At 47.6% G+C, this 14806-nt stretch overlaps 1 protein-coding gene across 1 annotated transcript in view; it reads left to right on the top strand.

The window, feature by feature from the left end:
• The window catches only part of Tspan14 (tetraspanin 14), a 57606-nt gene that overhangs the window by 39587 nt on the left and 3213 nt on the right, over window positions 1-14806 (top strand). Inside the window, exons 3-8 of the mRNA XM_005338552.5 lie at window positions 5366-5416; window positions 6928-7074; window positions 8611-8781; window positions 10782-10907; window positions 12617-12661; window positions 14512-14631. Coding sequence (XP_005338609.1) covers window positions 5366-5416; window positions 6928-7074; window positions 8611-8781; window positions 10782-10907; window positions 12617-12661; window positions 14512-14631 — 660 coding nt within the window. The remainder of the gene's footprint in view (window positions 1-5365; window positions 5417-6927; window positions 7075-8610; window positions 8782-10781; window positions 10908-12616; window positions 12662-14511; window positions 14632-14806) is intronic.

The raw sequence follows: 14806 nt of genomic DNA, 5'->3' as shown, positions 1-14806 counted from the left end.
GTGAATGTTAGACTGAGTCAGCAACAGGGTTGTGCAAGAACCAGGGGCCAGAGGACAGAGTCCTGTTGCCCTGTTGTTGGTGGTTCTCCTTGAGCCTGATGAGGAAAGGCCTCTGAGGCCTGCAGGAGTTGTCTAAGTGCTTTCACACGTGCTTAAAGGAAATCTTGCAAGGACTAAGTTCGTTAAATCCTGGGTAAGAGGCTGCTTTTGACTACTTGGAGTTGGAATTGTCTCTTCCAGGCCAGCAGGGCCTGGCCAGCTGTTTATACTTCTGCTGGGACTGGATCCCTCTTTAGTAAACTGCCACAGGCTTCCTTAGGTGGTGAAGGAATTCCTTGTAGTTTATAGGACAAGGAAGGAGTGTACCAGCCCAGAGCACCCACAAGCAAACCTCTTATTTCTATGATATGGGCCTTTGGCTAAGGAGGAAAGGTCAATTCTGAATGTTTTGATGATCCCTAAAGAAGCCCTGCTCCCTTACCATCTGCCCTGGTTGGAACAAAGACTTCTTTAATAGGGGCCTCCTCATCACATAGCTATGTTTTGTTTCTTTGAAGTTGCAAAGCCCAAATGCCTCTCTGTGGCATCATACCACTGGGCTCCCATGTGACTGTCAGTTCTGAACTCACATGTTATCAGGGTCAGAGACACTTAGATTTGGTTCTTAAGTAGCACCAACTAATTCTGTGACCTTGAACAATTGACCAAGTTGCTCTGTGTCTGAGCTTTCCATCTGATAAATGAAGGTGATAAGAGCAGTGTTGGAGTATGTAGAAGGTCTCCTTTGGTGTTTAAGTGTTTAACATGGTGTGAAGGAAAGGGTGGGGCTATAGGCCTGGTGACCATAGTAGTATATGTGTCCAGTGATCCAAGCAGACTAAAGGTTGGACTCACTTTGGGCTTGACTGGAGTTGGATCCCTACTTGAGGAGATTCAATTGGATCATGTAAGAAGAACAAAGAAGGCTGCTCTGAGACTGGGGGTCACCCAGCAGAGCCATTGCTCCCAGAAGGTTAGCAGCTAGGGAACAAGACCGAGCCCAGACCCACAGAATCTGCTCCAGAGTTCAAGGATCATGATTGTTGGTCCACAAAGTTTCAGCTTTGGGCCAGCATTCATTGAACCCATGATCTGACATGTGACCCCTAAGTTCCCATCTTTCTTATGTGAGTTAACTTTAGTTCTTCCTCTAAAACAAAATGGGGAAAACAAAACAAACAAACAAAAAAAATCAAGCTCTTACTCTTAGAGCCTGGTCATTGTGCGGGGAAGGAGAACTGTGCTGCAGTGATGGGGACCGGGCTCCTCTTTGGCTTTCCTAGGGAGCCTTGGAAAACAGTGATGACTAGAGCAGCCATGAACAGGAGCTGCCTGCCCCAGCACAGCTTGGGCATGAGGATTTTGGTATCCACAGAGGTTCCTGGAACCAGTTTCTCTCAATTTCTGAGGGGCAGTTATATTTTCAAAGGATCATTCTAGTTGCTTGGAGGCCTGTGAGGAAACCCCTGCAGGATCCAGACCTGAGCAGGTAGTTCAGCAGTAAATGCTGGCTTCTGTTATGGAGAGTTGAGGGTCTTTCTGGAGGACTTGTCCTTTGTGTGTGTTAGCTGTGCAAGCTTCCTTGCATCAGTTTAGTCACCTGGAGGAAGAATTCAAACAGCACCTCAGTATGACTTCAGCAAGACATAGACATATAGGTGGAGCTGAGGCTGGTCTTACTATGGGGAAAAATAGATGCAGAACATGGGGTGAGGAGTGAACTGTGAGATCAGTGAATGCAGAGATCAGGAAAGGGGAGGTCTGCATGGCTGTCAGTTGAGTATTTCAAGGCTGACTTCATTCACTGGTCCACATGTCACTGGGAGCTGGGTGGACTTTGCAGAAAGCAGGGCTGGGAAAGTCTGTTGGGAACACTGGATGGGGGATAGTGCTAGTCGGCCAACAGGCTCTGTTCTGCTCTGATCCTCGGCTGATGCCCCTGTTTAGGGCTACACCATAAACCTGGGCCAGGCTGGGTTCTTTCTTGGCTCATTGAAGTAGATGATTTCCACAAGTGTGCCTGGGAGGAGAGCCAGAAGCACCACAGGCTGAGACTGCCTATCCTTGCAGCCTGGTAAGGTTCTTACAAGGGCCTGTTCTGCACCTACATGCCAGGTCCTTCTCCATGTTGCTGGGATACACCCCTGAACAACACAGACAGCCTATATTGATCTAGGTTCAGTGCAATAAAGTAAATCAGGCAAAAGGAGATTTCCAAGTGATGAGCAGGGAGCTGTTCTACATATGATGGTAAAGGTAGCATCTCTGAAGAGGTGAAATTTGAGGAGACCTGCCTGAAAGAAATGAGGAAGAAGCCAGGAATGGATATGGACAAAGAACATTCTAGGCAGAGGGAACAGTTTCAAGGCTCTGAGCAGGGAGTGAGTTCAGGAAACAGCCAGGATGCCAGGGTGGTGGGGAGCAGGGCTGCAATGGGGGTGATGGGCAGGAGGAATGTGTTGCTGGGATGTGGGCTGAAGCCTGGGGCACAGCCCTGTGTAGGTCGCGGCAGAGTTTGAATTTTATTCCAGGTCTGAAGGGAAGTCATTGAAGAGTTTCAAGGTGGGGAGCCATGTAATCTTGACAGTTGTCCTTTGGTATCTGCCAGCTCTACATCTGTGAAAGCCAATCTTGGATAAAAGCTGTTTTTTTTTTTTTTAATCTGTGTCAATACTGAACATGTAAACTTTTTTTTGTAGTATTTCCTAAACATTATAACAGCTACTTATACAGAATTTATGTTGTATTAGGCATTATAAGTAATCTGAGATGATTTGAAGTATATGGGAGGATGTGCACAGGTTATATGCAAATACTGCACCATTTTATATGGGAGGCCTAGGCATGAGCATTTTGGTATCCACAGAGGTTCCTGGAACCAGTTTCTCTCAATTTCTGAGGGGCAGTTGTATTTTCAAAGGGTCATTCTAGTTGCTTGGAGGCCTGGGAGGAAACCCCTGCAGGATCCAGACAACAGACAGGTGGGAACAGAGAGGAAAACTGGTCGGATGTATTATGTGTTTTGAAGGTAAAACCAGCAGAGGGTCAACAGTGAGTTGAATACTGGGCAAGGGAGAAAGAAGCATTATGCACGAAGTCAAGGTTTTCTCTTAAACAGAGGAACAGACAGTGGTACCCTTTAAGGAGAAGGTGAGGAGTTGGGGAGGAGCAGAGCACGGGTGGGGAGATCCAGGAGACATTGAGGACGTTTTTTCGATTGGAATCATCAGATCTTTCAAGGAGACCCTGAGCTGCGTGACTTAGAGAAGTGGCTATTCTGGTCTGTATTGGTGAGTTGGCAGTGTGATGGACAGCATTTAGTGTTGTGGCAATCATGAGATCACCTAGCAGGCTCAAGGCAGGGCAAAGGACCTAGGACTGAGCTGTGAGCTTCTCCACTGCTTGGTGTGATCTGAAAGAGGAGTCAGTGAGGGAGACAACCCTTTGCCTTGGTATTCCTGAAGCTACGTATGCAGGGAAATAGTTGCAGGAGAAATAACTGACTTGATCTCACCTTCCATAAGGTCAGATAAGGTGGGATTAAAGACTAGCTCCAGCTTTGGCAAGAGGTAAGTAAGTATTGAGAACCTTGAGGAGTTGTAGGATTACCAGTCACTTGGGGGTTTACTTCTCATAGCATTTTGAAACTCCTGGGAAGTGGAGGAAATAATCATGCACTCATCAAGAAAAACAAAGATATCAATTAGGAAATTGGTGTGAGGTGGAGTGGGGTGGTGTGGTAGAAAGGAGCAAGGATGAGCCCATAGGAGCATAAACACCAGCAGCCCGCTGGCCTGTTGGTGGAGTGCATCACCTAGGATGTACTCGATGAATATTTGAACCAGTGAGTGAGGAACAAATGAATAAATGAACTGAGCTTGGGATGGGGTCCTTTTCCTCACTACCTGCCATTTTGGTTTTGAACTCTCTGGACCCCAGTATTCTGCTTTATAAAATGCAGGGCTTGGGGTTTACAGACCACTGTGGGAACCAACTACTAGAAGCTGTGAACCACCATCCAGTATTCTGTGCAGAATATTGGGAGTGTGTGCATTTCCTGAAAAATGATCTATGATCTGGAAGAGTCTGAGACCTCCTGGGGCTTTCATTAAAGGGCCTGCCTTCCCATTCCAGCCACCTGGGTCTAGTATTGAATAAAACTGCAGAAATAGCTTGAAGCTTGAGAATAAACTTTGGAAAGGTGAAAGTCATAGAGAAATCTAGCCCTGTTATTTATTGTGAGATACTAATAAATGGCAGTGCAATGCCGGTGTGGTATAAAGTAGTTAATAGGAAAACAGGAGACAGCTTCATTTGCACAGATCATGATGTATTTTCCTTTTATATGGCAGATTCTCCCTGGTTCAGAAACCTGTGTGGTGCATTTGGGTGGGCTCCATTCTCTTGGCCCAGAGAGCAGCTTAGCCCTAGTGGGTTCCTGCAGGTGGGAGACTGGGGTGCTTTTCTTCTGAGTGAGGTCATTGCTTAATGCAGGCTTATTTTAATTCATTAGCTAGTAACCCAGCACCTCCTGAGCACATGTGTACTTTGTGCTACATGTAAGTACCCTGGGGAGGGGGCTCAACTCTGGCTAGCAGCTGGCCTGGGTAGCTTATGGCTGAGTTTGAATACAGTGCTGGAGGCCTGAGGTGGGGAGCGTACTTGGTGCTGGGCTTTGCTCTCCATGCCCCCATCTACACTGAAAACCTCTAATGCTCCTGGGGCACAAAGTCCTCTTACACACTGAGAGTGCCCTGAAATGAACTTGGGTGGGGGTAGGTGTGGCAGAATATAGAAGGAACAGGGTAGAGCTTGACTGCACACATAGTCTGCCCTGAGGCCTTTATCTCTTCTCTGGGTTGGGGGGCCATCTGGTGTTGGAAGAGTTTGTCATACATTCAGGAGTACAAGCCAGTTATCTGCAGAGCCTCCTTGTCCTTTTCCTGGGGTAGAAGCCCCTGTCATCTGCAGGGTTAAGGATTTTTTTTTTCCTTACTGGAAATTGAACCACTCATGTGCATTTTACCACTGAGCTATATCCCCAGCGCTTTTTATTTTTTAATTTGAGATAGGGTCTCTTTAAGCTGGTTAGGGCCTTGCTGAATTGCTGAAGCTGGCCTTGAACTTGAGATTCTTCTGCTTCAGCCTCCAGAGCTGCTAGGGTTATAGGTGTGTGCCACCACGCCCAGAAGGACCTAGGATCTTGGTTGGAAGCCAGGAGCATCCTGACTAGCATGTGGTCTTTGCTGTGAGAAGCATGTTTATGGTGCTGGCTTCTGATCTAACATTTCTTTTCTCTCTCTCTCCCCCCACTGTTCCTGCTCAGTTGGCTGGAGTTGTCTTCCTTGGAGTTGGACTCTGGGCATGGAGTGAAAAGGTAGGTAGAACCCTGAGTACCAGGAGACCAAAACTAGATTCATTCTGCTTGAATTATCCCCTCCTCCTGTCTGTTTCTTGACAAGGAACATTTCCTGTGCAAAGTAAAGATCCACAGAACCCTCCTGAGACTGGCTCTGCCTTGGGCAGTGCAGGGAGGGGTAGTCAGTGCTGGAACAGTTAGATTTTGGGGTTTTTCTGAGCTTTGTGAATGTGGAGAAATTTCTGTTTGCAGCAGCCTGGAGTGGCCCTGGGCTTGCCTGCAGCTATGCCCAGAGTGGGCCTGGGGTTGCCTGCCTGACCCTGTATGCTTCTAGGGCAAGTGAGCAAGTCCCAAACACAGTTGTGTTTATTCCTGGAGCTCTTGTCCTTGCCTACAGAAGTCTTGAGAATGGGAGCAGGCCTTTAGGTATTTTTGGACCTCTTTGCCAAGCCTGTGAGAGAGGTGAGAAAAAGAGACCAGTATGTAACGGTCTGCAAGGATAAAGAGCAGGTGGAGCTGTGGTGTTGTCTTTGTCCATGGCAGTTTGGTGCTGGGGAGGTGAAGAGGGCAGAAATCCCTGCCAGGGCACCAAGGGAGGTAGAGAGAGAAGCTAGGTGAGAGAGCCCTCTGTTCCTTCAGTGGAAACTGCCTTTGTTTCCAAGAGGAGACAGGAGCACTTAGGTTTATGGGATTTCCTGCCATAGCCTTAGGAACTGGATGAGTCCTGCCCTTGGGTTTGGACACCTTCAGGATAGCCTGTGAACCCTAACAGGGCAAGAACTACAGTGCAGTGTCCCTTTGCCCCACTGACCTGGAAGCCAGTGCAACCTGTGACTTGTAGTGCCACGGTGTGGCCACCTCTGGGACTGCAACAGTTTGCTTAGCTAACTGTCTGCACTAGGCCGAGCACCTGGTCTGGCTGTCCTCTTCTTCATTCTCCTTTGAATCTCACAGAATTGCTGTGTCATTGTGGGTCACACTAGCCACATATGACTATGTGTTTCTATTTAATTGAAATTAAACACAAATGAAAATTCTTAAGTGTCCCTAGCCACATTCCAAGCACCCAGAAACGGTTGTTACCAATTTAGACAGTGCAGGTACACAGTACCTCCACTATCACAGGTAATTCTGTAGGCAGCACTGCCACACCTCTTCCCTTGCTAGGTGTATTTTCCACAGAATGTTCATTTTGAGGCTGCTTTGGACAGTCAACCACAGCATTTTGCTTTCCAGTGGACCCGTCAGAGATACCCAATAGGCCATAAAGGAAGCCTTGGGTCTGCCTCCCAGGAACTGAGCTTCAGTGGAGACCAGGAGGTTGTGACCCTCCTGTGAGGGTCTCAGGACTGAGGTGGTCAAGAATCTGTTCGCCTGATGTGCCTCTCAGCGGGTAGTCAGGGCCATATTCTGCCTGGCTTTTAATGATAGGATTGAGCCCTGAGAGGCAGATCTCTGGACAGCCCAGCTAGAGTCCCCTTGAGTCCCCTTCAAGGCTAATGCTACCCTTCTTTCTCTGCCTTTTTCAGGGTGTTCTGTCTGACCTCACCAAAGTGACTCGGCTACATGGAATAGACCCCGTGGTGCTGGTCCTGATGGTGGGCGTGGTGATGTTCACACTGGGGTTCGCTGGCTGTGTGGGGGCCCTACGGGAGAACATCTGCCTGCTCAAGTTTGTGAGTGGCCCCAGATATGGGGGTGGGATGTAACAGAGGTAGGGGTAATGGGGGATAGGGGTACTGGCTCAGCTAGGACGGCCTATATGTTACCTGGTGTGAGTCACTTTGTACCCTACTGCCTCATTGAGTGGTAAGATTTTAGGGAAAAAAAAAATCCAGATGAGCTGGTTCCTTTCCCCGGGAGAAGTGGGGCTCCTCTGGTTTTCAGCTCCTGGTGGGAAGAAGTGCTTATAAGCAGCTCCACTCCCCCTCTTTGCGTTTTATCTCCTCTCAGAAGTTCTGGAGGAATTGTTTGTTTGCTACTCACCTTTGCCCTTCCTGGCTAAGATCAAAAGATGTTGTCAGTAACATTAAGAAATCATTTCCCTCCTCCAGGGTTGTGAATCTGTTGGATGTGCAATGTAGAATCTTTAATTTCCTGGTAGAACTGCGAGTTACTAAGAGTTTAGTTTTATATTTAGATACAAATTCATTTTTAAATGCATTCAGTTAAAATTAAATAGCACCTGGTGGGGAAAACACGTTAAGGTTTTTTACAATATATTATTTGTTGAGTTTATTAGGTCAAGCTTTCTCTTTCCTGGGCTTAATTTAAAAAGCAAAGCACATATTTTTTTTCTATTTTTTCCCTCTTAAAAATACTATGTTTAGTATCTTGCTTCCATGGGAACAGGGAGTACATTTGGAGGGCCTGTGTATATGCATGTTCCTATGCCTACATGCTGGTACTTCTCCATCTTGCTTTGAAAGGCTCCTCCAAATTTGTCAGTGGTGTTAAAGCTGTTTAGTGGTCTTTGTGTCTGTGAGAACACAGGCTTTACACACTGAAAGTGTCTGGTGACAGAGGTAGATATGAACCTATGGCTACAGAGGGGTCTTGTAGAATGCCACCACTATTCCTGGCCTGTCACAGACATATCTCAGGAAAGGTCTATATGTGACTATCATGCTCACATACAGATTGGGTACTGATAACATTGGTGCCTCCAGAGTGGTAAGACTGCCAGGGAACTAGATGTCCTGTGTGAGTTACGTGACTGCAGACAAGCTATGTACCTGAGTGAGCCTCACTTTCTTCATCCTTAAGGTTGGGGTGATAAATCCAATTTCTAGAAATTTGGATGGTTGTGTACGTGTGGAGAGTGGTCAGGTAATGTCTGGGCCCAGACTTTGTCCCAGAGGAGCTGACAACCTTGTGGGTAGGACAGCCATTCACTCCCTATTACGGTTTCCTTCTTTCGAGGGAGAAGGGCTGCTTCATAACAGTGACTGGCACATTGGCCTGGAGCCCTCTCATCTTTTTTCACTCATTCACTGTTAGCAGTGTTGCAGTGGATGACGTGGTTAGTGATCAACCATCCCCCTTTACGGGTGAGATGAAGCCCCCTGCTACTAACGCGGGATTCCCAGGCTGACCTGGGGTCTCCTGTGACAGCTCATGTTCTGCAGCAGGTAGTGGTTTTGGGTCAAATGGGTGTATAGGACCAGCCTGGTAGATGTGGTAACTCCTGCACTGCCCTTGTCTCCATGCAGTTCTGTGGTGCCATCGTGCTCATCTTCTTCCTGGAGCTGGCTGTGGCTGTGCTGGCCTTCTTGTTCCAGGACTGGGTAAGGGATCGGTTCCGGGAGTTCTTTGAGAGCAACATCAGATCCTACCGGGACGACATCGACCTGCAGAACCTCATCGACTCCCTTCAGAAAGCTGTAAGCACTGTCTCTTGGCGGGTTCCGTGGTAGCACCTGCACTTTCCTGCCTTAAGTCAAGTCTGTGCAGCTCGACAGTCAAGGCTAGGGGACACAAACCTTCTCTCCTTGCTGTGTTTCTGCCTGCAGCGTGGCAGGCAGTAGGGAGGTTGTGGAGTGTGTACTCTGCCTCTGGTCAGTTTATCTCTGCCGTTCATGTGGCCCGGCCAGGCTCTCTCTTCCTGTGCCTCCCCACCCACTATTTGTATTGGGCAGGCAATTCCAACTGTACCAAGGCCACCCACTTCTAGAATCTCAGCCCTCACTACCCTCCCCCTTTGTGGCTAAGGTCTCCCCAGCCTTGCCCAACAGCCACGCTGGCAGCCAGTTATCCCTGGGACCTTGAGCCCTGTGGGTACTGGGGGCAGGGGAGGCAGAGCTCCTACTCCCTAAGCTCATGACTCACCACTTAAAGCTATTCCTGTCCCCTTCCTCTCTGGGACCTTTTCCCCTTCCTGTTTGAGAAGGGCAGAGCTGCCTAGAGGAAGCTTCCTCAGATGGAGGGGAATGTGACCTCTCTGGAGTATGTCCCCTGGGATTTATCTAAGCAGTCCCACGCTGGGGCCATAAGTCCATCTGTCCCTGTCCCCCTGGTGTACAGCTGCACCTGGAGGATTGGGCTCCAGCTGCTCCAGGCCCCCTGGGAAAAACCCCCTCCCTAGCCATGTTATCTTCTGTTTGATCTGTGCTCTGTCCGAAAGCCCACCTTCCTCAGGAAATTTTTATATGGAACACTTTAGTTCTGAGAAGAAAATAAACTCTAGAGAGCACTAAAAATAACTATGACCCACTCTTATTAACCAAAACTTGTTTACCCTTATTTCATGTATCATGGAATTTAGCCAAACCCATTTATGTGACCAAAGAGTCTACCTGAATTCCCTGCCATTACCCCATGCCCCTCACTGTTCTTTTTTCTGTTTGGTGCCACAGTCTCATTCTATGTTCACATGGTCTTGGGTTTGCTGGCTCCAGCATTACCTAAAACACATCATCTTTTCTCTGCTGCCTCCTTCTCTTTAAAAAAAAAAACACAAAAGTTTTCCAGAGGGATTCAATAAGTTATGGAGCTTTCTTGGGGTGAAATATTAGTTAATTATTAAATCATTAAGCAGCTTTCACAGTGGACTGGTGGGGATGGGAAAGACAGTATTTTACCTTAAAAGCAGAAAAACGAGTGGAAATCCCCATTGTCGTTTGTCGGCTTCAAGGGCAGGTGTGGAAATGCGATCTGCTCTCGTGTGGGGACACCGTTCACACCGAGGCAGTGCTTTCAGCATGTTGGGTTTTACAGTTGTTAGACTGATGAGGATTCTTCTTTGCAGCTGTACCAGACAGTGGGGAGGGCAGAGGCCCTGGATGGGGCAGAGTTTCCTGTGTTGCCATTCACTCCGGTTGTAACTGTTGCTTTGGGAGTAGATATTCAGTGCTTTTATTTTATATATATATATATATATATATATATATATAATTATTTGATTTTGATAAAGAAACAAAAAAGGCAACTAAAGCCAGAGTAGAACTATTCCCTATGCTGAGGCCAGGTGGTGCCCCTGAGTCAATCTGTGTTTGACAGAGATGTTGGGGCTACTCTTGCCTTGATGGTAGTGGTGGCGGTGGCACTAGGGATTGAACCCAAGGGTGCTTTACCATTGAATTATGTCTCCATCTCTTTTAATTTTTTTTTTTTTTTTGAGATTAAATTGCTCAGGCTGGCCTCAATCTTGCAATCCCCCTGCCTCAGCCTCCACTTACAGGAATTACAGGCATGTGCCATTGCACCCAGCTGCTGTTTCATTTTTAGAGGATTTCCTGGGTGGTATTGCTCAGCATCTCTGTATGTGTGGGAGATAGCAGGGTGGGCCTCAGTTTCTGTGTCTGATAGAAGGAACCATACTTATCCTGCCACATTAAGACTGACTCTGGGAGCATCTGATGATTCTTGGCTTTTGTGATTGTAGAACCAGTGCTGTGGAGCCTATGGCCCTGAAGACTGGGACCTTAACGTCTATTTCAACTGCAGTGGTGCCAGCTATAGTCGCGAGAAGTGTGGGGTTCCCTTCTCCTGCTGTGTGCCGGATCCTGCGGTGAGTTGACTTGCTCCTGGGCATGGCGTGTGTTCCTCATATAGCCAGTAGTTTCTGGGAGTCAGCGCATGCCCTGAGCTGTTATTCTGCTGCACACTAGAGGAGCTGGGTGCATGCCCTTCACATCTGCCCCAAGGCCTTGCACCTCTACAATCCTGTTTACATACATTCTGGGATTGTTCTCTCATGGTCCACCCTGGCACTGATGTACTGGGTAAAGCAGGAGGAAGCAATATTCACCCTCCCTTGAGGGGCTTTCACTTGGGGTGCCTGGACAAGATGCTGTGATGGTCATGAGCCCTTGCTTGGCATCTTTATACCCTTTCTCAGGAGAAAAAAAACCCCAGTTCTCAGAAGGTTACAGGAGCTTTGGGGAGCACATCACTGACAGGGGAACAGCATCTCTGTGGTGGAGAATTATTTTCTGTGGATTCTCCACTGTTTATTTTATTCTCAGTCTAAACCAGGTAATTGGGTTCAGAAACTGAGCTCACGGGATGACCTGTGAAGGAGCACTGAATTTTGTCTGAGCTGAACCTGTGCAGAACTGACCCTGTGCTAACTCTTAGTGCAGTTATGTAATGCCTGTTCTGGGTCATAGGGCTCCCAGCAGGCCGGCCATCACTTCTACTTCATGAGCAGGTTCTCCAGCCCAGGAGAGGTTCAGATTTGCTGAGGTTGCACAGCTGATGTCTGAGGACTCTGAGAGTTACTATGAAATATACTAATGTAGTAAATGTTGCATTTATCTAGTATAACTTTGCTTCCTAGCACAAAGATTGGCAAATTGTAACCCAGGATCCAAATTTGGCTTGCTTTTTTATATGACCTGGGAGCCAAGAATGCTTTTAATTATTATTAAATGATTGTTCATCTTCCCAGCACTATAACAAAATACCTGAGAAAATAACTTCCAAAGACGGAAGGTTTATGGGGCTGGGCTTAGCTCAGTGACAGAGCTCATGCTTAGTATGTGGGTTCAGTCTCCAGCAATGCGACTTACCCCCCCCCCAATCCCCTGCCAAAAAAAAAAAAGAAAGAAAGAAAAAGGTTTATTTTGGCTCATGGTTTTAGAGATTCCAGCCCATGATCAGACAGACCTATTACTTTCAGGCCTGACCAGCAATGACAGGGAATGTATGTGGAAACAAAGTGGTCACTTCGTGGCCAAGAAGCATAAGAGGAAGGGGCCAAGTTCCCACAATCCCCTTAAAGGTCATATACCCTGTGACCTAAGGGCCTCCCATTAGGCCTCACCTCTTAAAGTTTTCATCTCCCACTAGCTCCACCCTGAGGACCAAACCTTTAACATAGGGAACTTGGGGGGGGGGGTGGGCATTGAATATCCAAGCTATAGCATGGTTGAAAAGAAAGGTAACATTTTGTGACATGTGGAAATTGTACAGAATTCAAATTCCAGGGTCCATCCTGAAATGCAGCCAGGCCTGTTTGTTTACATGTTGTCAGTGCCTGCTCTCTTGCTACTAAAGCAGAATTCTGTATTGTTCTGGAGACTGCATCTGAAATATTTACTCTCTGGTCCATAACAGAAACAGTTTACTGACCCCTGTCCTATCCTGGTTGGAGGATGTGGGCTGTGTGGAATTTGCAAAGGTGTTTTCTGGTGTTGGGTTATAGCTTTTCTTGAACCTTTTACCACTGACTTCTCAAGAGGATAAAAGTGACTGATTTTTCTGATTATCTTACAGCAAAAAGTTGTGAACACACAGTGTGGATACGATGTCAGGATTCAGGTGAGAACCCCAACATGCAGAACTTCAAGAGCTCCTTAGGGTGACAGTTTTTCAAGCTGTATTCCCTATAGTTTAACTTGCTGCTTTAGCAAAAGTGAAAATTGGAGTGGGAAAAGCAGGGGGAGATTAAGCTGAAAAGGTGACATCTAAACGGAGACAAGGCTGAGCAGGGGTTGGTGCCCCATACACTCCCTCCTGAGCTGGAGGCAGGATCCTTGGGAACAGTGACAGGTGGAGATTTCAAACCCTGTGACTACAGTCACAAAACAGAATCATTGTTGCATTAAAGAGTGGGATGGACATTTTGGGGAACAAAGTCTGTATTTTTAAGAGGCTCCTTGGAGCTATACAAAGTGTCTATTATAAAGGGGTTCTGGAGGAAGCTGTAGGAGTGTGTGGCTTGGTGCAGCTTCCTCAGGGAGACAGTGGCAGCAGGAAGGAGACTGGCCTGGGGCAGGGGTGGGACTCATGATTACAGGATTTTCTTAAAACCGCAGGGAGTAAGTTCTTACATGTGAAGAGGAACAAGACCACCCTGAAGATATAGGCAGAACCCTCCACCCTGACTCCAGTTCTTCCTTTGGTGACTTTTGGTGATAGGAAAGACTACTGTCCTGAAAGGAAGGGGTCTCAGGAATCTGCAGGGGCATCTCCTGGACATTAGAGATGTGTTCTGTGGCTTGGAAAACTTGGCATCCTTCAGTGATCGCCATTTCTCAGGGATGGGCTGCGTGAGCTGAATGTTTGTTTTTCCCCAGAATTCATAGACTGAGACCTCATCCCCTGAGTCATGGATTTTTGAAGATGGGGCAGGGTGTTTGGGAGGGCATTAGGCCATGAGGTCAGGGACCTGAGGAGTGGGATTGGTATCCTTATAGAAGTGGTCCCAGAGGGCTTTTTCACCTCTTCTGCTGTGCAAGAAGACACCATCCATGGACCAGAAAGGAGCACTCAGCACACACTGAATCTATCTGTCTCCTTAGCTTGTAGATGTCGTCTTCTTCCTGAGTTTCTTCACACCTCTACATGTCGCTGTACTAATCTTCTCTTGTAAGGACACCAGTTATTCTGGATTAGGGCCCACTTTAGTGACCTCATTTTAATTAAACTACCTCCGTAAAGGCACTCTCTTCAAATACAGTCATTCTGAGGTGCTGGAGGTTAAGGCTCTAATTTATGAATGCGGGGCACAGTTCAGACCCTAAGGCCTCTAAAATGAATTGTCTTCCATTATTATTGCCAAGAAGAAAGTTGATTGGGGAAGGAAACTGAAGCTGATTGCCATTTGTGAGGTTAATAAGGGTGTGTGTGTGTGTGTGCTGGGACAGGTCCTGGAGCTCTTACTGATGCTCCATTGAGGGTTGACATTGGAGGGTACTGGTTGGCTAAGGACCATTGCCTGCTGGCTCTGTCTCCTGGAGCTAGGCTTTCCTGTGGGAGACAATTGAGGAGCCACCATCCCTTCCTTCTGCCCATCCTTTGAGAATGCCCCACATCTCATCTCCTAGTTTCTCCCTTTAAAGGTACATCTTCCTCCAGGGCTTCAGGCCCCCTCCTGTGTCTCCAGATGTGGGCATTGGAGGTGTGCTGAGTAAGTTGAATTGAATCTCCAGTAGCCCAAACAGAAATGGGATTACAGACCAGGCCAGCTGGCCTTTGGTAAACAGGTGACTTGATGGCAGCTTGACCCCGGAGGGATAGAGACCAAAACCAAGGGATATGTTTTTCCTGGAGAGTTCTGCCTGTCCTTCCCATGTGCTTCATTGTGCTCTGTGCTGGAGCTGAGCTTTTGGGGACCAGGGTGGGAACTCTGTGCCACAGGCTCAGGCCTCTGGGGTGCTTCCCTGCAGCTGAAGAGCAAGTGGGACGAGTTCATCTTCACCAAAGGCTGCATCCAGGCGCTGGAGGGCTGGCTTCCGAGGAACATTTACATCGTGGCTGGTGTTTTTATCGCCATCTCTCTGCTACAGGTGCGTTCCAGGGTCCTGCAGATGGGTGGGGGTTTTTTCATTTTGAGGAAGTTAATGGGGGCCATTAACAGAGAATGCTTGTCCAGCTTGTGTATGGTGTGAAGGACCTGACAGAAGAAATTAGATCTTCAAAGCTGAGTGTGTGGGGCGGGGGAGGGAGGGAGGGAGGGAGAGA

The sequence above is a fragment of the Ictidomys tridecemlineatus genome, chromosome 1 (assembly GCF_052094955.1).
Source record: "Ictidomys tridecemlineatus isolate mIctTri1 chromosome 1, mIctTri1.hap1, whole genome shotgun sequence".
NCBI classification, from domain to species: Eukaryota; Metazoa; Chordata; class Mammalia; order Rodentia; family Sciuridae; genus Ictidomys; species Ictidomys tridecemlineatus.
The sequence above is the reverse complement of the archived record's forward strand: the minus strand, read 5'-3'. Positions and strand labels throughout refer to the sequence as shown.